General features: G+C 43.3%; 3 protein-coding genes across 12 annotated transcripts in view; 2 read left to right on the forward strand and 1 right to left on the reverse strand.

Moving 5' to 3' along the window:
* Nucleotides 1–22: 22 nt before the first annotated feature.
* Nucleotides 23–4,171, reverse strand: LOC116381683 (uncharacterized). Of its 3 annotated transcripts, none has more exons than XM_031844009.1 (8): nt 3,772–4,171; nt 3,050–3,127; nt 2,482–2,598; nt 2,222–2,321; nt 1,820–2,094; nt 1,219–1,436; nt 896–1,055; nt 23–605 (listed from the first exon to the last, which is right to left on the reverse strand). In XM_031844009.1, exons 3-8 carry the CDS (start codon nt 2,540–2,542, stop codon nt 463–465), a joined length of 957 nt encoding a protein of 318 aa, XP_031699869.1. In that variant the 5' UTR covers nt 2,543–2,598; nt 3,050–3,127; nt 3,772–4,171; the 3' UTR covers nt 23–462. The 3 variants fall into 3 exon arrangements, with proteins under 3 accessions (XP_031699869.1, XP_031699867.1, XP_031699868.1); XM_031844007.1 differs by having other exon boundaries at nt 2,482–2,781; XM_031844008.1 differs by lacking the exons at nt 3,050–3,127; nt 3,772–4,171 and having other exon boundaries at nt 2,482–3,041.
* Nucleotides 4,172–4,280: 109 nt separating this feature from the next.
* Nucleotides 4,281–11,058, forward strand: daglb (diacylglycerol lipase, beta). Its single transcript, XM_031844006.1, has 15 exons — nt 4,281–5,049; nt 5,194–5,345; nt 5,761–5,935; nt 6,029–6,296; nt 6,494–6,616; nt 6,708–6,835; nt 7,011–7,137; nt 7,264–7,347; nt 8,056–8,133; nt 8,245–8,325; nt 8,540–8,667; nt 8,863–8,931; nt 9,358–9,430; nt 9,510–9,763; nt 10,089–11,058. Exons 1-15 carry the CDS (start codon nt 4,955–4,957, stop codon nt 10,282–10,284), a joined length of 2,031 nt encoding a protein of 676 aa, XP_031699866.1. The 5' UTR covers nt 4,281–4,954; the 3' UTR covers nt 10,285–11,058.
* A 655-nt stretch (nt 11,059–11,713) lies between these two features.
* Nucleotides 11,714–23,476, forward strand: part of spag9b (sperm associated antigen 9b) — a 32,747-nt gene continuing 20,984 nt past the window's right edge. For 6 of the 8 annotated variants that reach the window (XM_031843150.1, XM_031843152.1, XM_031843153.1 and 3 more), the window contains exons 1-4: nt 11,715–12,534; nt 19,468–19,588; nt 21,645–21,715; nt 22,912–23,009. In XM_031843150.1, the coding sequence (XP_031699010.1) occupies nt 12,235–12,534; nt 19,468–19,588; nt 21,645–21,715; nt 22,912–23,009 (590 nt within the window). In that variant the 5' untranslated portion in view covers nt 11,715–12,234. Of the gene's footprint in view, nt 12,535–19,467; nt 19,589–21,644; nt 21,716–22,911; nt 23,010–23,476 lie in introns of all 8 variants that reach the window. The other 2 variants (XM_031843158.1, XM_031843155.1) reach the window with 1 other exon arrangement.

Consider the following 23,476-nt stretch of genomic DNA (forward strand, 5'->3'; position numbering starts at 1 on the left):
CGAAGGGCTCATTTGGACCAGTTCATGACGCGAATCCTTTACTCAAAACCAACTACATAAATATCTCAAATCAAGCTGACCAACATCTATATTGCTCTATTAATAATATGTGTAATTTATTCAAGACTTAAAATCTACAGTTACACTGGAGAGCATAAATGCGTAGTTTGTGTAAAATCCCAGGTGCATTTATATCCAACAGTGGACTCTGCAAGTAACAATAAAATCCTCTAATAATAACAGTCCTTTCATCAGCTCCCTGGGTTCTAATCCCAACCATCTAACAAAAGGCAAAACATTATCTTAAAAAAAGAAAGGCCATTACAGCCCATTTACTGAATAGAATGAAAAATAAATGTAACCATGAAAAGTATCAAAGTTTTTTATTAAATGAAATCCATTTACAAGGATTGTATAACATCACATGTATGACATGTACAACATCACATGTATAACACATGTTTAGGCCTGTTCAGTGGGGATGCGGACAGTGACACGCCTCCTGGAGCTTCCCCTGTCTGCTGCCAGGTTGAACCACCTAATTGCGTGTTTCAGAATCTCATCATCTGTGGCATCACACGAGACATGATTCTTTCTGACGGCATCTGTAATCACACAAAATCTCATGAAGCCTCAGTGCAACATATAGCAGACATGCAGTCTAAAAGCTAGTGGCTGTCTGACATTTAAAAGGTTTGCTATGCTATATTCAGAGTTAATATACTATTATCTATGTAAAGATATAGTCAAGTAATATCTACCCGAGCAGAGAATTAAGTTGCATTTCAAATATTGAATTTAGCACCTTTAAGGAGATCAGGGAAACGTGCTAATTTGTAAGTTTGAACACCTCTGGGTGACTTCAAATTGTTTTCATTAAATATTAGTTACTTACGCAGGAGCAAAGTCTTCGACTCCATCTGGCTGAAGGACTTTTTCCCATTTACCCCTTTCCAGTTGATTCTCTTCCCAACATCATCACTGAACATGCGGGCAAGGATGTTCCGTGTAACATGTTTGATGTCATGTCCTCCGATGGTTGCCAGGGAAGAAATCTAACATGGATCAAAAAAGTACTGTTAACATCCGATACTTTACAGAATGGTTTTTAAAATACATTTTCATCAAACAGGGTATTATCCAGTGTTAATTACATATAATATAGAATAGTTAAAATCAAGATTGATTGAGATGCTTAATAAAAACAAAAAAACTCACCACACTCTTCTTCAGCTGAGAGTTTAAGGGATCTTTAAGGCGGTCCTCAAAAAGTACCACTTCCTCCAGTGAGTTCAACGGGAACTGTTCTGGGTCGGCCACTTCCACTTCTTGGCCAGTTGGGTGTAGCATGTTGGTGAGATAGTTTACTCTGGTAATCAATAGGTCTTGCTGGTGTTTCATGTTCTCCAGTAAGCTCATAATATGAGCTTCAGCAGCTGTTAAAAAAAACCAAAAAAAAACAACAACACTAGAATAAGGTTTTAAAATTATTTGGACAAGTGATTGAGACAGATTTCACTAGAAATATGGAAACAGGATACAGTTTTTTTTTTTTTTAACTGTAAGCAGCAATGAAAGGTTATGCGAAGAAAACTGCAAAGAATCACTAAATATCTCTTCTTACATTCTAGCTCAAACTGACTCACTTTAAAATATTCAATAATACAATTCCAGTAACGCAAACCTAATCATCATATTCGCTTGGATTCAATGCGGCAGTGCGTGTGTTGCATGTAATATACTATCGTTAACGTTTTTAAAAGTGAAATTATTAAAAAGGTTCAATTTGAATCTCATAGCCGTTTGAGTTATTGCTCACCAGAGCAGACAATGGTGTCTGATCCACACCGCCCCCCTCGCCAAGTAGGTCTGTACACCTGGCTGGCAGAAGGCGTTTGCTCTCCTGCTCGTCTTCTACTTTCCAACGGTGGAGGTGATGGAGAGAGTGGAAGAGGTGGAGGTGATGGAGAGAGTGGAAGAGGTGGAGGCGGGGCAACTGTGCTGCTAGTGGTTGGACCTCTGGCTTTCTTTTTTGGAGGATTTTTCTTCTCATCGTCGTCATCATCATCATCATCAGAGTCCCCGAAGATATGACTAAAGTGGGTCAGAAAAATAATACTCATTTGTCATACTATAACACTGGATGACAGACGCTTTTTTGAAAGCGACGGTAAAAACGTTGGTGGAGAAAATAATGAAAAATGTATATGCATTTACTCACATCTGCTTTGGCTCTCTCTTTATTTGAATTGACTCTTCTGACTGTAGATCAGATGTGTTGCAAGATTTCTTCAAACGATGTCGTGTCTCCAAGCAATTACCTAAAATTGAAGTCAAATAAACAGTATGAAAAAGAATGTACAGAATTATAAACGGAACAACGTGATTAAAATGTTTCCCCCTATATAACAAGGTAAATGATTTTTGATATGTTTAAAACTGCCAATTGTTAGAATAAGAATATTAAGAGAATTAGCATACCACATGATTTAATTACTCTGACATCATACATCTTCCAGTCAGGTCCAGGTTTGACTTCCATGCCCCCGTCCTCACGAAAGACTACTCCAGTTGCAGCGTCGCGACAAGTTGGCTCATCTGTACAATTTAGACTTTCTTCAAAAAACTCTCCGACATCTTGGTGTTCCCTCTCTAGTGTCCGTTGAAAGGCAGTCAGATTTGAGCAGTTATCCCTCATTTCTGAAAGTCTTTCAACTTTTTGACGGGCCCTCCGTGTTACGGTGGACCTGGAGACGGGCCCCGTCTTTCTATTCATTTTATCTAAAAGAAATATTTCAGAAACAAAAAAAACTGATTGCAACCATTGTTTGCAATGTGCGTTTTCTTCCAAAACACACAATACTAATCTATACACTATACGATTGTATTTCACTGGATTCAAACAAATCTCGTCATTATAGCTGGAAGCAGAATCATTACAACTACTAGTGTTAACAAGTTAAACGGGTTATAATTCCCTCTCAAATGTCTCTTTAAGTTGCTGTGAAAACATTTCCCTCAAACTACTGTGTGTATTAAAGTTTCTTACCTGAACTGCAGGCCGTCTGTAGGGATCACGGATCTGTTACACGTTACCGCCTTCTCACAGTGCAGCGAGGTTAAAGCTCTGAGGACGACATAGATAGATAGATGTATACTTTATTCATCCCCAGGGGGAAATTTGTTACATTGCCAACATGTAAATCGTTAAATAAACCCAGAATAAACTGGAACTGCTATATAGAAAATATAGATTTGATTGACAATATGTAGTAGGCAAATTATGACTAAACCACCGCACACAAACAAATTAAATGTACCTACGCACAGCACGCTACGGTGACTCAAACAACACAATACGATATACATGCAAGAAGCCAACTCTACCACGTGGCCCCCCTTCATCACAGCATAAAGCCCCACAACAGAAAATGGCCCAGTCAATTGATTTGTTTACAAACAAAATAAACTACTAAATCTAATAAGCATGAGGAAAACAGTGGTCGGCTCCTCTAGCGTATTTGTTTAAAACTAAAAAGAAACACATTATACAAAAAGGAAGCTTTACACAAACATGCAATGTAAACGTATTTATCGACCTCTCTAGACCGGACACCGTCCCCTCTAGCAGATAAAACACATTTGTAACCATTATCTCACACACTTTTGATTTAATGATATGACCTAAAACGAATACATCATGTTTATACAATTTCACTCTTTAAATCATGCTTTTAAACATATTTTAAACAGGAAAGAAAGAGAGCTTACCAAATCAGTCACCAAACAAAGGCTGGCCTCGAGCTGCTCTCTCAGGTTTGTCTGCATACAGGAGGAAAGGCCCAGGTGAACTTCCCACCCCCTTTTATTGCCCCCTGTTGCTTGGGTCCTAATGGTAGGCTGTCTGCTGCCTGCAGTATTTGAAATGGGGCGGAAAAGGGTGCGTTCGATGTGCGGATCCGCCTTGTGTCCGCAGCGAGTCCGCTGTTTGATGGTGCGCGATCCGTGGGCGGCCCGTATCCTGTGCGCAATGGCCGAACTGAGTGGAGACAGTACGGCGGATATGCCGACCTGAGGGCGGATCCGCGATGGAGTCGACTGCTATCTGTCTCAAGTGCAAGCACTCGATAGAAGTAGGAGATATATTTTAGTGGGATTTTGTTAATTCTTTCTCAGCTTTATACTTCTTCTTTATCGCAGTATATTACACAAAAGTAGTGTATAAAACTCATCAACATTTGCCACGAGGGGGCTTTGTTATTGGGTGCTTTAGAAAAGTGGAGAAACACCCGGAACCATATGTTCGGTGGTCTATGTTGCAATAGGGTACCATTACCGGACGAACCCTGCTTGTTTTTATTTTCAAAACAAACCAGCTTTCTACACCTAGCTGCGTTTTATGTGACTTAAACCTCTGAGATTAATTTGTGACACAAGCTTCAAAGCGTTATGTTGATATATTACTAGCCAAAGAAAGGCAGTGTTTGTCACGCGGGATTAGCTATCATTCTCGGAATAGCTCTAAAGTATTTTTAGCTAGGTGGCTAATCTAGTCACGCAATGGTAGGCTACAGCTAGCTAGATTCTGCTAGCTGACGTTAGCCGCATTAGCGACATTACCTAATGTTATTAAAGCTATGCGTAATGTTGAATTAGGTAACGTTAGCCGACACATGCATTTTAACGTACATCCATCTAACCGTTAACGTGTCGCTATCTTACACCGTTAGACTCAGATATTTTTGGCTAATTAAGTAACGCAGGAAATTGACGTTAGGATGTGACAACGATGGACAAAGTTCGTTGCCAGTCGGTGTAAAAGGTTAGCTTCTGCTTTTCCGGTGATGTCATGCGTTACTTGAAGTGGTCATTGTTGCAGAAACCCCTATCCGCTTCACAGTGGTGAAGAGGTACACCACCGTCAGTGGGATATTTGGGCTCGTTTACCCGCGAGATGCCTGGAATCGTGGTGTTTGGTCGGCGGTGGGGGATCGCCAGTGACGACCTGGTTTTCCCCAGTTTCTTTGAACTGTTCGTCCGTGTAATCTGGTACGTTGGTTACCCTACCCGTGTGAATGGCTTTGATTTTTCTGAGGGTTTGTTTTGCCAACTGACGTCCGGCTAGTCCGGCATAATGATGTCATTCATTGACTCTGCTCTTGTCCTTCTCTAACACTTTTTTCCCCTCCGCAGGTGGATTTGCACAATGGTCCTGTTCACTTATCACAAGGGCCATTTCGATTGTAATGGGAGGGGATTCCTTCACAGCTATCTGGTCGGACTGCTGGTTGTGCTGGCGCTCATCATCCTGTCACTGTGTGCGATTGTCTACGTCAGTGCCCAAGGTAAAGCGGCTGCGGTTTGTTTATGGGCTCTCCTGCCTTTCTAAAATTCAGTCAGCGTAAAATGTAAAGATGACTGAACAACCTTTTTGTAGGGGTGGAATCTGCAGGATCACAATGCAGTCACATAACTTTGCACAAGTGCCATCCTTCATACTAACACAGCTATACACTTGCGAAAGGCATAATTATCGTAATCACAAATGTACAAAGGAAGGAAGGAAGGAAGGAAGGAGAAACCCCCTGCGTCGTGCTTAAGTGCACTCTGATGAAACATTGACATAACCAATTCTAACCATCAGTTTACCCCATCACCCGTTGCAACATCGCAATCTTCCTCTGTGTTGCAGCCCGTCGAGCATCATCTTTTAACAGATGCAAAGCACAGGTACATTTACGTTTGCCGATTGTTTCCCAGGTACCATTACAAACCCTGGCCCACGGCGCTCCATCCCTGCACTGGTGTACCTGCGAGCTCTCCTGTACTTCCCCGAGCTGGTGTGGGCCTGTCTGGGAGCCGTCTGGGTGTCCGATGACAGCAAAGGCTGCGATCCTGCCACGGTGGGCGCCGTCATCACAGCAGTGGTTGCCAGGTAGGTCGTTTGGGGGTTCCCGAGTTCATCATTTTGTAATTTGTCGAAGATGCTTTTTGATTCAGCATCTTTTTTTTCTCTGTTTTACAACAGCTGGATCATCCTGCTGTTCACTGGGTTGGGCGTGGTGTTTGTGTTCGACCCGCTGGGCAACCCCCGTCCTCCGCCCGCTGCCATGGAGCCGCTGGGAGTGAGAGACCTGCAGAGCAACGAAAGCACCCAGTTCCTCTCCACGGCTCGCTCCCTCGCCGTCAAGGTGTGGGAGAGCCGGCTGCGGCTGCTGTGCTGCTGTCTGCCGCAGGACGAAAGCCGCCGAGCAGCCTTCTCCAGCATATCGCAGCTCTTCAGCAGGTTCTTCTCCGTAAGTCTGTCTGTCTGTCTGTCTGTGTCTCTCTCTGTGTCTCTGCATTAAGCATTAAGTCAGTGGACTTAGTATAATACATCAAGAAAGACTATAGCAAAGTGTGAAATATACAAGAACTGTCTAGTGGTGGTGTGTGATACTGCTTGCAAAACAAATTGTGAGATGCTGATTCCGGCCTGGTGTTTGTGATGCAGGACACAGACCTGGTCCCCAGTGACATAGCAGCTGGTTTGGCCCTGCTGCACCAGGAGCAGGATAAGATGGAGCAGAGTAGGGACCCGGACGTCGTGGTCGATCACAGCCCTTCCTCTCCCATCGTAAGTACAGAACTCTGTGGGTCATGTAGGTACAGGAGACCTAAAAGCAGCCAAGAATGTTCTCACTTGTTCGTCTTCTACCGTTCTAAAGGGAGAAGATTTGGAGGCGGAGTTGGGGAAAGCAGCTCACTGCATGCGGTTTGCCGCGGCAGCCTACGGCTGGCCCTTGTACGTTTACTCCAACCCCCTTTCTGGGCCCTGCAAACTCAGTGGAGACTGGTAAGATGTACTCTTTTATATTGTGTGCACAAATTAATAAATTGTGGCCACAGTATATGTATATTTTCTTTAGGCCTCTCCCGGGCTCCATAGGCCTACAAGTCCATTTCAGAGTCTGAGAAGAAAACTTGATCACATTTTGATTCAAATCCAAACGTGTGCTTGTGTGCATCAGCTGCAGAAGTCGCGCAGCCGAGTACGACATCGTGGGAGGCGACCACCTCGGCTGTCACTTCTCATCCATCCTGCACAGCACCGGGTTGCAGTACAGAGACTTCATCCACGTCAGCTTCCACAACCAGGTAGGACTTTCCCCCTAGTTGCCCCTGTTAGGTAAACTCCTCTGTGTTCAAAGTTTAGACTTTTTTTTTTTAGATGTCAGCACCCACCCAACAGTCACAGTGACTCCCGTATTGTCTTTGTCGCAGATCTATGAGATCCCGTTCTACGTGGCTCTGGATCATAAGAGGGAGGCTGTTCTGGTGGCTGTGAGAGGAACGCTGTCACTGAAGGTGAGCTGGAACTTTTTTTCTGTAGATAATAGAAAACACTTAATTGTTTCAATTGTTTGCTTGTATATTATATTTTTAATTCTCTTCTTGTGAAAGACGGTTGATGTTCTTATTTGCTCCTTACTTGGTGACCACGAAAATAGACTTCTATCATCACACATTCCCTCTAGTAGTACACATCAAATCTGACTCGTAAACGAGGTTCTTTCCATTCGTGTGCATGAAAAAGGAATGCCATTATTTTTCTCAGTTTCTTCTGAACAACAGCTGTGCATTTGCAATTCTTGCCGTTATCCTCCCTCCCAGTTCCTCCCACTGTTCACAATCACTTCCCTTTTTGTACCGAGGGCTTGGGTAACTGATAGAATAGTGTTAAAGGAGACTGATGACATGTAGCGAATCCTCTAAATTAGAATAGAGCTTGAAATAGAAAAAGAAGCGTGGTAAGGGAGTGATGTGTGTGTGTGTGTGTGTGTGTGTGTGTGTGTATAAGAGTCAACACACATCAACGTAGAGAGGTTTATTGTGGTAAATATTAGAATCTTTTCTGCTCTCATTCGTCCACAAGAAAACATTTGTCCCAACATCGATTCTGATCAGAGCTTTTCATTCAACAACCAAAATAAAAGTTCTCTCCATGTAGCCTTTGACGCGAGGCCAATCAGTGTTCCAGTTTATTGTTACTGACGCTCTGCGTCTGTCCTGCAGGATGTCCTAACAGACCTGTCTGCTGAATGTGAGAACCTGCCCATAGAAGGCGTGTCTGGAGCTTGCTACGCTCACAAGGTGAATGCACATCTAAACCCGGCACCCTTCACCCGTCTTTAAGCGGAGAAGCTTTTTCCTGTGTAGCGTGTGCGTTTCAGGAGAGATTCACGCTGCTTTTTTCCCCTGCAGGGCATGTGCCAGGCGGCGAGTTACATCTACAAGAAGCTGGTCAACGACGGCATCCTGAACCAGGCTTTCTCCATCGCACCGGTAAGAAGTGTAACCGGGGTTAAAAGCTACATTTCACACGGTACAGACACACCACACAGCATGTCGTCCTCAAAAACGTCCTACACAGCACTCTTCCATTATGTACATCCTGTGTCTGTTGACCGTTTATTTTCAAGAAATAACTTCAGCTTTTGCATCAGTAATGGATCACGAATAATCCTCTACGTATGCATTGTGTTTCTGTGTTTTTTAGGAGTATAAACTGGTCATCACTGGTCACAGTCTGGGTGCCGGCACGGCCTCACTGCTGGCCATCCTCTTGCGCAATTCCTTCCCCACCCTGCAGTGCTACTCATTCTCTCCACCAGGGGGCCTCCTGAGGTAAGGAACACTGTGCTGTGGATAGACCTCTTTTCATTTGTTCATAGACATGTATAACGATGACATGCTTATCAACACTGTGTTTTTAAATTGTTAAATTATCAGTGAAGTGAAATATGAAATGTTCACTTTAAGTATGATGTTTGATGATTGGACAAATCTATGTGTTCTGTTCTGTATTTCCTGTAATTGCAGTAAAGCGTTGGCTGATTACTCCAAAGACTTTGTGGTGTCAGTGGTGCTGGGAAAGGATCTGGTTCCCAGGTAACACTGATGGCTTCATTTATTATGCTTAATGCTTCTTAGCCTTTTGAACACTTTGTTTAATCAAAGTGACAATGCATGATATAGACATATTGTGTGTTGATCCTTGCAGCAGTTTGGTTTATTGTGACGTTATTTACTGCGGATCACTGAAGGTTAAATATATGTTTTTGTGTGAGCAGCACTGCAGCCTCTCGTCTCTTTGAAAGGCCAATATGAATGTGCCGCGGTGCACAGACTATTATAGACTACTGTGTGATGGAGACGCTATATTTGGCTCTGCCCTGTTATTACAGCCACAGAGAAGGAGAAAATGAGAGCAACTCACTCGCTCCTTTTGCTCAGTTTTTTTTTTTTTTTGTTAAAGTTGTGTTTTGCCTTTGCAGTAGCCCCTCCTTCTTTTAATCTGTGCATATTTTTCTCCAGATTGAGCATTCCCAATATGGAGGATCTGAAGCGAAAGATTCTTAAAATAGTTTCAAACTGCAATAAGCCCAAGGTAAGAACCAATCGAAGCAATGACGGTGGGCCGGCGGCTGTGCGAGTCTCTAAAGATGTTTCCCCCGTCTGTGTTTCAGTACCGCATCCTGCTGCAGGGGTGTTGGTACGAGCTCTTCGGAGGAGACCCGGAGGACTTCCCCACCGAGATGGACAACAGGAGGGAGGAGGAGCTGAGCCAGCCGCTGCTGGGGGAGGAGTCGCTGATGATTCGGCACTCATCATCCTATCAGAGCCTGGCGTCGGATGACTCGCCCGCCCGTACGGCCGCCCACTTACCTCTCTTCCTGCCCGGACGCATTCTGCACATCACAGAGGACGGGCCGTCGCGGAGGTTTGTACAGATGTAGAAGTGTTTGTGTGACTCTCGGTAATGCAGGTGTCCTTGTAAAGCCAACTTTTTTCCAGCACTCGCACTTAAACTTCTTTCAGCACTTCCGTTTCAACCACTTCTTCTGTAATTGTATTTGGTTTGCCACTTCAACGACGAGTGTTTCACAAGGATAATGCCACCACACCTATACAAACACATCATTCTACCAGACCACCAGATGTGTGTCAATGTTGGGTGGAAAGAGGCCTTAGACTCTTTGAAAACAGGAATTGCGAGTTGGATTTGCCACCAATAATCCGTCTTTATCTCCTCCCCCCCCCCCCAGATCCTGTCTTTCCCAGGTGCGCTACCGTGCCGAATGGTCGACTGAAATGGCGTTCAGGAGTATTTTGATCAGTCCCAGGATGCTCGCAGATCACCTACCCGACACTGTGCTGCACGCACTCAAGAGTCTGAGCAGCGACAGGCCCTTCTCCCTCTGCCCGTCGTCTTTAAACGGCAACCAGCACAATGCCATCTGAAAGGCGTCGCAGAGGCCGACTCCACGATCGGTTAACATTTCGGGGCGCAAGAACTTTTCTTAAATTGCACTTTTAATTGTTTAATTCAAACCATTTGTTTTACTTCAACTCTGAGTTACTCCATGAGCAACTTTATGCCATGATCTTTGAATGTGCGTTGTCCATAGTATATTTGACAGTGCTGCAGTTTTACTGTAATCAGTCAGTGTTCTACATTTTTATGTTTGTGTGAGTGCCGTCCGCCTGGTTAGAGGCTAGTCACTCAAAGTGTCAGAGGCTGTCTTCCTCATCTGTGGGGATGACTGAGGAGCAGTGGGATCCAGGGTGCGAGGATACAGGGGTAACTTTTTTTACCTCAATGTGGACTGAAAGCATTGTGTCTTCATCGTGCAGTAACTGTGGTTAGTCTGTCTTGTGTTTATCGTCTTGAAACATCAGGGTGAACAGTGCCTATGCATTACAGAAAAATAAGTCAACAGAATTACTTTTACGGAAGATGGCAGTGACGAGTGCATTGTGTTTACAGTTAATGTTCTTCATTTCAGTACGATGCAGTTTGAATAGTGCATGGTGTACTGCAAAAAAAAGATGGATGTAAAGGGTAAGAAAGATTGTACATTGTGTGGGATTCTGTTTACTTGCCATGGATATCACTTATTGTTTCAGGGAATGTATGCTATTTAAGTTTAAATCAAATGATGCCTGTATAACTATTCCAAATTCTCAATCAATTGCAATGGACGCCTTGATGCAAATAAAAGCTCTTGCGAAGCACATGCTTTGATTTTTTTTTCTTCTATGTTTCTCAGCAACAGCCACCTGTTGAACCAAGTAAATGTATTTTTAAGGGACATTTTACAAGGCTTAAAAATGGGATTCATCTCTTGCTTGAAGCCATACGAGCCAATGGAAGGGGTTGTAATAATTATGAAATGTCTCCAATGAATGGATCACTGAGGATTAGCTCCAGTTTTTCCTCTCTATCCTTCATCGGCCCTGTTTAGCATGTGACGTAACCGCGACGTCCCGTCACCAGCGCATGACATCTTCAAGGGATCCTCGTTCACTCCCAATTCTAAACTCTGACTATTCAGATCCCAGTGCAGATAGTCTGTACATTAGCAAAGTTGGCTCAGCAAAATATGTCTACTTTTCGCTTTGAACGTAAGAAATCAAGTGGCGGAACAATATAACTACATTGTTTGTGCTGTAGAATGACAAGAAGGAAATATGTAGTAAGCCAGCGACTGAAATCAATTTGCGAGGTAAATAAATGTGACAAAAGTGTGACATTTAATTATTAGGGTTAGAGATACCACCCATGAGAGATACTGCTACATAATTAACCAGGATATCTTTTAATCCGTTGTTGAAACGTTTTTTCTCCGCCCCTTAAACGTCACATAAAAGCAGCTCTACAGCTGTATGAGCAAGAGGTCACATGAAATAAACAATATTCACTAACGGGCTGACAGTGTTCACACTCATCCGCTAAAGCGTGGTGCTGTAGCTTTTGTTTTTTCTTCTTCTGTATATCCGGTAACCTCTGAAATAAACGACAACCCGACGTTCTTTCTACAGTGTTTATTACTTTTCTGTGTCGTTTAACCGCGTTCATCGCAATCTTTCCGACGGCCCTTGAAGGCAGCAGCAGGAGCTCATCTGTTGGACACAGGGAAACTAATCAGCAGCCAAGTAAAGACTTTTCAGTCCTGTTAGCTGCGAGGCTAGCGAGCTTATAAAGTCAGCCGTCCGGACGACCACGGAATACAGACTTTTTTATTAAGTACACTGTCTCTTCTGCACAGTACACACCGTCCGAGCCATGTTTTAGGAACGCCGTTTCGTTGCACTAAAAGTAGCAAGGTGGACAGCCTTTGGCCGGCCGAAGCTTGCGGCTAGCTCATTAACGTTAGCTGGGGAACGAAGTGCAAGTGGAAGGCAAGAAAAATGGAGCTGGACGACGTAGTCCTGTATCAGGACGACTCGGGCAGCGCTACCATGATGTCCGAGCGGGTCTCGGGTCTGGCCGGCTCCATATACCGAGAGTTTGAGCGGCTCATCGAGCGATACGGAGAGGACGTGGTGAAGGAGCTGATGCCGCTGGTCGTCGCCGTGCTGGAGAACTTGGACTCGGTGTTCGCTGTCAACCAGGAGCACGAAGTGGAGCTGGAGCTGCTGAGGGAGGACAACGAGCAGCTCGTCACCCAGTACGAGCGGGAGAAGGCGCTGAGGAAACACACCGAGGAGGTGGGTCTCACTACGCAGCTGCCAAACTCATTTATAACCCGGGATTATGGATCAGAGGCTCGTATTATGCACTTTGGTATGATTAAACCCAATTCCAATATCTGGCAATACGCGGTGCTTATCGACTAACGTCACATATTATCTCTCATTAAGCACCAATTATTAATTTTAATGAAATATAGCAACCATTCCTGGCATGCTTGAAGGCACCTTAAAAAGTGGTTGTTGATACTTGCCTCGGCCCACTATCGGTCATTTTGGCAGAGGCTAATTGAAGGAATAGCTACTTTAAACCTTGTTTTAAAGAAACACAGCTTGATGTGTTGGACTCTTTAGTTCCCTGTACCAGAGAGCAGCTGACAGTGTTATCACATCTGAAGCACATACTGTACTTGAGCTTCAGGTTCGCACCACCATGGACACCAGCCAGTCCCTGGACCCACAGTTCAGCACCACTGTAGCCTCACATCCTCAGATATATGCAAAACCAAATCAGGGATTTGTCTGATTTCTGCTGCCTCCCATTCAAATGTGAACCTTGGTGATCCTCTCATTTGATTTCCACCCAAATGACTCACTTATTGCCACGCTCATCAATACTTCACCACTACAGCTTAGTCTGTGTTTGGACAGTGACACATTCACAGTGGTAGTCCCGGTGATGTTCTACTGCACTGTATGGAAGTCTGGGTGATGCTGTATACACCGTCTCCTGTTCCACAGCGGTCATCCAGTATTAGACTCTGAATGCACCACAACAGGCAGCCTGACGAGATGAAAGCTGTTAGATTCACACTGCTATGTGCTGTTAGCACACACTCATATCTCCCAGCTTTGCTCCTGTACACACACGTGCACTTTTTCCATCCCGCTGTCATTACCTTTTCCCGTTACCTGTCTGAAATAAAGTGACAGAGCCTTTGTTGCCATTTCAGCCAGGCACACCAAACCAAACTAGAAGTGGCGACAGTCTTTTTAAGAATTACAGCCAAGACATCCACAATGACTCCTCGAAAGCAGATTCATTTACCCTTTACTGGCTATTCTACATGTTCATCTTTACAAAACGTTTACGTATGGTTACGTAGTAACCATAGTCCAGTCCTTTGCCTTCATCCGGCAATGATGGACTCTGTAGTTCCTGTACTTTGCCATCACACATAACTGTAAATGAAGCTGAATATGAATTGCTTTATGACGTGGATCTTCCCTTTTAACATTTAATGTGGTATGCTTTGGTACTTTGCTGCTGCAGTCACTTCTCTCCGCTTAGTCTCACACACGCGGCTCTAAAACATCCTGTGGTTTCAGCTGTAGTCGAGGTTCAAATCTGTGACCAAGAAAGCTGCTGTTTGAATGTTGAATGTATTGTGTCGTGCTAGTGCTGAATGCATGGTTTGTTCTTTCCAGCTTAAGATCAATGCTGTGAGCACGACTCCAAGTTCAAGAAGTACACGCTTAACACAGATCTAATCTCATGGTCTCCAGATGATATAAACCGAAACGTGAGCTGCACCTTGAAAACATACTAAACAGAAGTTCAGATCCAAGATTCTAAAATATATCTACATAAAAATCTATAACTTATAATTGCCCTGTTATCCTTTAAATCAGAACGGATTGTAGATATATTGCCTCAAGGCTATTTTTCAATATTTTAGGTGTGTTTTTGTCACTTTTAAAGCTCAAACTCACCGTATTTCTCCTCTTAATCCTCACCCACACTCTTCCTCATGTTTTGGCATTATGCACACAAGCAGCCCCTCATATAAGCATTTTTAATAACCCTGAACTACTGCAGGGTTTTCCACATAATCTGCTCAATTATTTTACCAACCACCTGCGCCTTTAATCCCAGCAGAATTAACTGTTGCCAACATGATTTAGACTGGAAAACTTATGGAAATATTTTAGTGAATTATTATTATTGTGAAGAAAAAAAAACCCCAAATTAATTTGTTAATTCATTTATATGAGTTTTGCCTCTCCGTATTCTCCGTGTTTTTGACATTTGACTTTTGACAGTTCAACGTTGAGTAACGAGCCCAACAGGTCACAAAGCGGTGTGTTAATAATTTATGTCTTGTCGTAACACGTTGCTGAGGCTTTGGATAGACTCGTGCACATGGGATTTTCCATTGCTATGTTATGGGCTTACATACAGTCTTGTTCCCTCTCGCTACTGTGCGTCAAATACCAGACGCCTTGAAGAACTAGTTCCTCACCCAGCGAGCCAACCTGTTGGCGTGATCAGTAATATTCTCATGCCAGGACGAGGTCCTAGGTCTCACCCTCTGACTCTACATCCTCTAGAGGTCAGAGGTCAGCTTCTGTTCCAGTTTAGGAACTTGAACAATCACAACTCAGGATGTGGCCTTTATGGCTACAGAGGTCATAATGAAGATGAAAATATCGGATCAATGAATAAGTAAACAAGCTTTAAAATCTGAGCAAGCATTTGATGCCAAGGATGAGGGGAATGTTAGTTATTTTGATAATGCTTTCATTCATGGAAGTCAAACTTTTAAAATTATCTTTATTGAAGCAAATGAGAATTGACAATTGCATGGAAACATATCTATAGAGCGGTGCTTTTGCTTGTGCATACTACCTGGTTCTTCTGTTCATCTGCATGAAAGTCACTTAAACCCTGGTCAGAAACTTGCAGGCGGCAACCTCTGCTTTGAAAAGTGAAGCCAATGCTGAAGTGCCTTGAACCTGCATTCTCTCTAATGTCCAGCAGGGGGCAACTCTGGTTGTATAGAAGTCTATGAGAAAATGACTCTACTTCTCTCTTGATTTATTACCTCAGTAAACATTGTAAACATGAGTTTATGGTCTCAATCTCTAGTTTGAAGTCTTCTTCAATACAGCATGGTGTTCATTTAGTAAATGATGGTCCATTTAGAGTCAAACAGACCATAAAGCAGGGTATGCTTTAGGGCGGGGCTACCTTGTGATTGACAGGTCTCTACCACGGTGTTGTCAGGTCTGGGAGTTGTCTGTGTTTTCGTCTTAGAACTTTAACCCTTTCACTGAGTGTTTTCAGTTCATTAAAATATTATTGTATCATATTTGTTTGCCTAAAAATGTCTTATCCAGCGTCCGGTTGTACTTAGCTCCACCCTCTCGTGTCACTTCTGGTTGCAAAAAATGAAACGAAAACGTAGTCCACAAACCAATAATTAACGTCGCAGTGACTACGTCCACTTCTTATATTCTAGTCTATGAAAAGTTGACATTGCACGTTAGAGGATTTGTCAGGAACGAACTACCAGATATTTGGCGTTTACTGAAAATAACAAAAAATGTTATTTGACAGAATGTGATAAACGGTTGTATCACTGTTTTGTCAGTCCTAGATAGCTAAATGGCAAGGTATAATTAATATTGCCAGTATGAACTTAAACAGGTGAAGGTCAATGCAAGTCTGTGTGCGCACCGACATGTAGAGACATACACACAACCTTGCCCCGCCTTTCCACATCTCCCTCATTTCATAATCCCTCAGCCACTCAGACAGCTGTGTTGATACCAGTTGCATTTCACACGGCTAAACTGTCACTTAATCCAGCACACACTCAAGACTGTTTGAATGCAAAGCGTCCTCCAAACAACACCAAAGCAGCTACTTACAGACTGTTACTAAGCTAAGCCCATTTGGGTGACAAACCACTCTTGAAGCAAAGAGGCACATTAATCTTACCAAACAAACTCATTGTACGAGCCAAATCCTGCTTTTCTCTGCTGCGAGCCCGGAGGAATACCTCCTCGTAGTAGTTTGTCTCAGCGGAGGAGAGGAAAAGGCAAGGCAGGAAATTCTTGGGGAGAAACCGCACTTCCCTCAGTTCTTTTGCCCTCTCAGGGTTGTCTGCCGACCTGCAAACAACCACAGCCTACTAGCATATAATGCCAGCTGATTGATCATGATGGACCATTAACATGACATTAGTAGTACACATGAGTTGCACACTGTAGCATAGCCTCATATGACATCAGTAAAATTGTGGGTGAAAGATTAGAAACAGAAACATGAGGTTTTGAGCGGTGTGAAGTCTGTTGCCACATCACTTTGATCCAGAATCAAATATCTCAGGTACTCCTGGATAGCCATGTAGTTTGGTACAGACATTCATGTTCCCCAGTTGATGAATCTTACTGATGTTGGTGATCCCCCTGACTTCTGTCCTCTCGTCAGCTGTACTTTAGTGCTAATATGCCAATGTTAGCATGCTAACATGGTAAACATTATACCTGCTAAACATCATCAATATATATTTTTGGGGTGGGCGGGCCTAAGGCCTCACTGACCCGTGTTGTCCGAGATGCTCTGTTATCAACCCACAGCCAAAAACGCATGAAGGAGTTGATTTGACTCTGTCAATTGAGTGCCAATACAGTGGAGCCCTGTCTGAGTGGGTGCGCACGCACTTGTGCTTGAGGTGTGTGTGTGTGTGTGTGTGTGTGTGTGTGTGTGTGTGTGTGTGGGGCTGGCAGGCAGGCAGGCACTCGGGGACAAAGGGAGCATTATACATGCAGTGTAGGGGGAAGAGTGCATGTTAAAACGCTGGAACACTCATTCTCTGGAGCGTTGTCATATGATGAGCAGCAGGAACGAGGAAGATGTTGGGAGTTGTTCTCAAAGAATGTGTTGATACAATCGGGTTTCGTTACATGTCAGCATGCGCCACCCATGCAGTGTGCTACTCTTTAATGGTGTTAATTGATGTAAATCTGAGGAGATTCCTGCTTCTTTCATCAAATCCTTCTAAGGATCAAACTAAGTTCAGTAACTGTTTGAGTTGTAGTTCTGTCTAGTAGCAGATTAGGGGGCACCCCCTCCTGTCTGTAGTCTATGCTAATGCTCTTAGTAGATTTACATGGGAAATGCTGCATTATTACCAATACCTCAGCACTCGAGATGCTCCCAGGCCCCACTGGGCCCCCGTAAATCTTTCTCCCTCAAGACCCAAATAATCTCCTCACCCCCTAACTAACTAAAATTCACAATGAGGCACAATCTATTCATATAAAAGCCCAAAGGCGGAGAAAAACATCTTGGCCCATCAACGACTGAATTGTGTTAAAAAAGAATCGAAAGCAACGTGGTGTCTTAGAGTTCACATAAGCAGTTTGAAGAACCGCCTTTGGTAGACACCTCCAGTCCTAATGGGACGTGCGTATGAAGAGGCTTTTTGTATCGGGGAGCTCAGGTGATCCTCATCTCCTTGCAGATGATATCCATCCCCTGCCCAGGGCCCGCATCACAAGACTGCATGTTTACAGGCCTGCCATCAGACACCTGACTCCGCCATCAGCTGAGGCATCAATAGATGAGCTCCCAATAAGAGTACCAACCAAACAAGAGAGCAACAGAAACACGTTTAATTCTTATTTTTAGAATTCAGTATTCCTTGGCCATTCACATTTACTCGTCTGAACAGTTTGAATGTTAAAGGGACAGTTCGCCCCTAAATCAAAATGTGCCTCCTACTGACTGGATGACTCAACATGATCTACAGACCTGGGGTCCCATTAATAACCGTTGCGTACGCACAAAAGGAGCCCTGAAAGAGGCGTACGCAGAAACGGGAGAATGTGCGCACCCGCACGGAATCTATGACCCATGTAGAAATGAAACGTTAGAAGCGTCATTTCAACTGTTAAAGATGTAAACCAACTCAAACCTCAAATCAAACTTCGCTTGATATTTCATCAGCGCTGTCCGCACCCCGGAGCGCAGAGGAGAGACTGAAGTACCGACACTTGTGGTCAGCTGATGGAATGATCATCATCCGTAAAATACAGTAGCGTTAAAGAAACACAGAACAGAGCGTTATTCGTTTTTAAAAATCTTCCAGTACTGTGCAGATATCCACCAAGGACGATTGTGAGTTAAATTGCTGCGGTGAACACGACTTTATTTCTTCAGTCATGGTTCATATTCCAAAGTGACAGATTCAGCATACTGAACACGGACAGACTGTAAACAGCTGATGAGTATCAGAGCTCACTGGAGCAGAGGAGTCACCATGGCGACTGTCACACAACTTCTCCGGTCACCTCACCTTCATCTTCATCACCTGCACAAAAGGATTGTGTAATATAGCACAGTGCCAGTGATGTGTTGCTGTCAGGTTAATGTCTGCATTTACTTTTGTTCTAGTTTTTCTTCACTTTCTTTAGATATTTGTCCCTTCAAAGACCCGCTCTCTATCAGATCTCTATAAAGTTTCACCTGATCTAATCTGTCCACAAACAAAGTGTAAACTGGCTTCAGGGAGCAATGATTGACCCGTCATTATATGGATTCAATTTGGATTTAACGGTGAGTTTGGACCCAATGTGCTGTGAGATGGTTCATCTAGTTCCTCCTGATAGACGCTCATAGTGGTCTGAGTCCCACATCCCCCGAGAGAAGGGCTGAGGTTCAGAAAAACAGCTGCTGTGAAGATCGGAAAAACAACCTTGATGCTAATATCAACTGTTATTAACTTGCCCATGAAACTGTGTCTGCACACACACACACACACACACACACAAGCAAGCTGTTGGCCTTTTCTGTTTTGGTGAGAAGGCTGGCGATGTGCATCTGTTGTGCAGAGAGCTTAAATGACTTTCACAATGGACAGATGCTCTATTTTCGAATTTAGTCAATAACATCTCCATTTCAACCCCCAACTCGACTTCACGCACACTGGAAGGGCTCGATGTCATCGATGGTGACGACTGTGGACACTCGGAGCTGAAGCAGATGTCAGACTGGCTAAGAGGAGCTGACATGTCTGTCTCCTGCTGCTGCTATACACAAAATCATCTCATCGGTCCCTCACTGGGAGTTTCACAAGTTCAACAGCCCTCGTGTGAATTCTGGCGCTTCGGTTTAATAAATGCTGTGTTCTCCTTCCCTCCGTTTCCTGTCTCTTTCTGCAGAGGTACATCACCTTGGAGGACTCCCAGGACGGCGAGAAAAAGGATCTCCAGTGTCGACTGGTGGTGTTGGAGTCGCACACGCGTCAGCTCGAGCTGAAAACTAAAAACTATGCAGATCAGAGTAAGTCCACAGACGCTGGTTTCTACTATACTTTACCACTATTATACTGGAAAGTCCAACACACACACACACACACACACGATACCCTGTGAGCAGCATGGACAGTTTGCAGGTCTTGTGACTGTTAGCCTGATGTGCTGGAGGGCTGAGTGACTCCCATGTCTCCACTGAATAGAGTCCATAAGTGCCAGCCGTGTCTACTAAATATGCTGTAATAGAATAAACCAATCATATTCCAAACCCATAAAGGTTTAGTGTGGAGTACAAGAGGATTTTAAGGAGCTAAAGTTCTTACTTCCTTCTACATTTTTTCTTTTTTAGTAGCATTCTGTCTCTAAATCAAAGGAACGGCTAAATGTCTAAGACATTACTATAAAAAGTGAGCGATCATTCTGTCTTTCTCTGAGCTAGGAAAGACTTTTAATTGTCCAAGACGGACTTTAGTCTTCCTGAAGTCTCCAGAGCGTGCTAGTCTTACCATTTAAAAAAAAAAAAAAAAACGAAACAACCTCATGATGTGTGCATGACTGCACTGTTGACGGTGTGTGACTGCTTGTTTTTCCAGCACGGTACCGTAACGCACGCCTCCTACACGCTAAGGGAAAATTGAGAGCTCTCAGCGAATGTCTTTTTATTTCTTTCGATGCAACACTTCCTCTTTTCTGTCTTTGAGTCGCACACAGGGACATATTTGAACACACCGTCATCTTCATTTTCCTATTTCATTACATACGGGAGAATAGGAGGATTAGCTGCTTGTCATATGTCACAGTAACCTAAATGTCTTTTGGACATTTGGTCGGCCAAAACAAGACATTTGTTGAGGCTCTGGAACGTTATTATTGTCATTTCTTCACTATTTTCTGACATTTTACAGACCTAACAATTAATTGAGGAGTAGATAGAAAATGAGCATATTAATGCTAGGGTTGGTAATATTCCTCAAAAACATTTTTTGTTGAAATTCTCATTACTTCCCGACAGCAATCAATAACTCAGAAAATATATGAATTAATACATATTCAGGCTTTTGGTGTGGGGCTTTCCTGTAGGACCACTTCCTGTTACTCCACACACCTCCGTATGCGACCTGGGTTATTTCTGCTCCACTCTTTAACCACTAGTTCCTCTATCAGCCCTCTCATAAGCACACTGAATCACAGTTTACGTCACTCTCTGCAGCTGCTGTTTGTACTATAACTCTTCATTGCTCAGGTGTTTTTCTCTAAATCCTGTACTTGGTTCTCGTTAAACACCCGAGAGAGAGAAAGAAAAGGTTATTTCTGACTTAAAAACTGAGCTGCAAAGCATGAAGTATGAAGGGTCCTGAGAATGAGTTGTAACTCTCACTTTTACGGATTAAGTCGACCTTTTGTTAGACAACATTTAGTTTGGCTGGGATCTGAGATGGACAATGGACTACAACTGAGGCTGATGGTGGCTCTGTAGAGACAGGTGGATTGTTTATGACCTGTTGTTTTTTTCCTTTTGAGTAGATGGTAACTCCACATTCGCCTCCATTCTTCACCCCGAGGTTGCTTTTATCATTACAAACCACATACGTAGTACATTCAAATGAAACCTTTTAGACCGCTGTAATCAGAGACCCAGGAAGCTGATCTGTCATTTAGCATAGATTTTAAATGTTTGTATCATTATTGCTGTTCAGCTGTTGATGATGTTGAGTGTTTGATTGACATTTTAAACTGGATTGAAGATGATTGTTTTAATGAGTTTGATTCCATAGCTGAGCCTATGATTCAGAGAGGCTCTCTGCTTGGTGTGGCTTCAGAGGGGTTTGTTGAGGCACGGTGGCCCTCCTCTGGCTCTGACATGTTACTGCAGCTGCTGCTCTACCACCACATCCAGAACCACAGAGTTAAATCATACAAAATCAGTTTGAACAGTTTGGACCATGATTTGTCAAATCATTTCTGTATTTATATTAGTCAGTTCCTATAAGAACAATTGCCGTTTTGTCAGTGAATCTCGCTGCGATCCTGTGCCTTCTTTTATCATGTGTGCTTTAAATAAATGTCTCTCTTTTGTCCTCCAGTTGGCAGGTTGGACGAGAGAGAAGTGGAGCTCAAGAAGGAGTATAACACCCTTCACCAGAGACACACTGAGGTATGCCCGTCTGTTTAGTCAACAAGGTGGTTCACTGCTCTTTTTTTGAAGTCCAGATGAAATGCAGTAATAAGTGAACAAAATGGAGTGACGGTAGCCGTGTTCCCATTCACATATGTTTATGCGCATTTTAGATTTTTTGAAGTATTGATTTGAAAACCTGTATGGAGACTGCAACATCTGATTAAACCTCCTTAATCTTTACGCTTGCTTAATTTTTTGTCTTTGCCAAAAAGGAGTTGATGCGCTAAATGGATTATGGGAAACTCCTTTGCAGAATAAGTTCTGATGTAGCCAACATTAAACTCACATGACTGATCAGCTGTCTGTGTCTTCTTGATATATATCTATATCGGCCTTGTCCCCGGACGGCATGAAACATCTCCAATACCAACTGACATGAAAGAACAATCAAAACTTTCTTGATTTAAACAGATCCCTGTTTCATTTTTTCCAGTTCGCAACCAGAACTTTGTCTTCTACTCTGTTTCTGGCAGATTACAGCCATGCGTGAAGCGTAGCCTACACTGCTAACCTCTGGCCAAAGTATGCAGCCTTGTTTACGCGCTCCAAACCAGTTGATGGAAATGCACCTAATAGGCATTTATTTTTTTCACGGCATTTCAAAAGTTTGCTTAAAATTCGCTTGACAATTGAATGGAAACATGACGAATAAAAGGTTGAAGAGAGAACACATTTGAATGTCTGGTGTGGAATGGAGTGGGGCTAGTTGAAGATGATTAAAACATGAAGTATCCAAACATGAAGTATGTGTCTGCTAAGCCGTTGGTCCGCTGTGGTCTGTTATACAGTATGCATCACTAACAGATGCTCTCAGGCCTCAGCAGCAAACTGCTGATCTGAATAATGTTGAATAGAGAAGCTGTCACCTACACACTGTTGCTACACAGTCTAACTGTCACAGCTGTGTCTGGACACAGTCTACTTCATGTGAGTGACTGTTAAAGATGGCAGGAGTTACAATCAAATATAGCGTAGTTTGGTAGCAACATTTAGTTTTGTTTCCTGAATCCCTTTTTAGAAGTATCGGCTCTTTGGAGAGTCAAATACATATAATTCAGTGGTGGATTAACACCAGTGTGTACCATCCAGATTGCAAAATGATTGTACAAAAATGTAACCGTCATCAATATCAGCTAATTCCCCCGACTCTCTGTGTGCTGCGTACCTTCCAGATGATCCACAGCTACATGGAGCACCTGGAGCGGACTAAACACCAACATGCAGTCACAGCAGCTGAGTCCTCAGAGGCAGGCGCACCGGCCAGAACACGGTGAGACGTCTTCAATGTGGTGATTGTTCATTCTTAACATGTGTGTGTTCACCTGAAACCTACATGATAAGTCAGTCCTATAAAAGCAGAGACTTAAAATGATATTGAAGCCCACATAGCAGAAGCTCTGCTCTTTAAAGCTATTATCCATTCAGATTTTTAAACTGCAGTTTAATCGATGTCACAGCCCTCTTTAGGGAACACTTAGTTTCTTTGAAAGACATTTAAAGATTTTTCTACACTTTAGGTCGACACAATTTTAAATACTAATTGTTAGATTGGAGTTTCTATTGGCCTAAAGCTAAAGTGGGTGGGAGTAATGGACACAATAAGATTGTTTTATCTGCGTAAATGGTCCAGATCTGTAGATATGTACCTTTTCATGATGCAGCACTCTGACACGGACTCCACTTTGAGAATCACTGTTTTAATGTACCATAGGATTCTCATGTGCATTCAGGCAGCCC

Source organism: Anarrhichthys ocellatus, unplaced genomic scaffold (assembly GCF_004355925.1).
Source record: "Anarrhichthys ocellatus isolate YVR2014 unplaced genomic scaffold, GSC_Weel_1.0 scaffold4, whole genome shotgun sequence".
NCBI lineage: Eukaryota > Metazoa > Chordata > Actinopteri > Perciformes > Anarhichadidae > Anarrhichthys > Anarrhichthys ocellatus.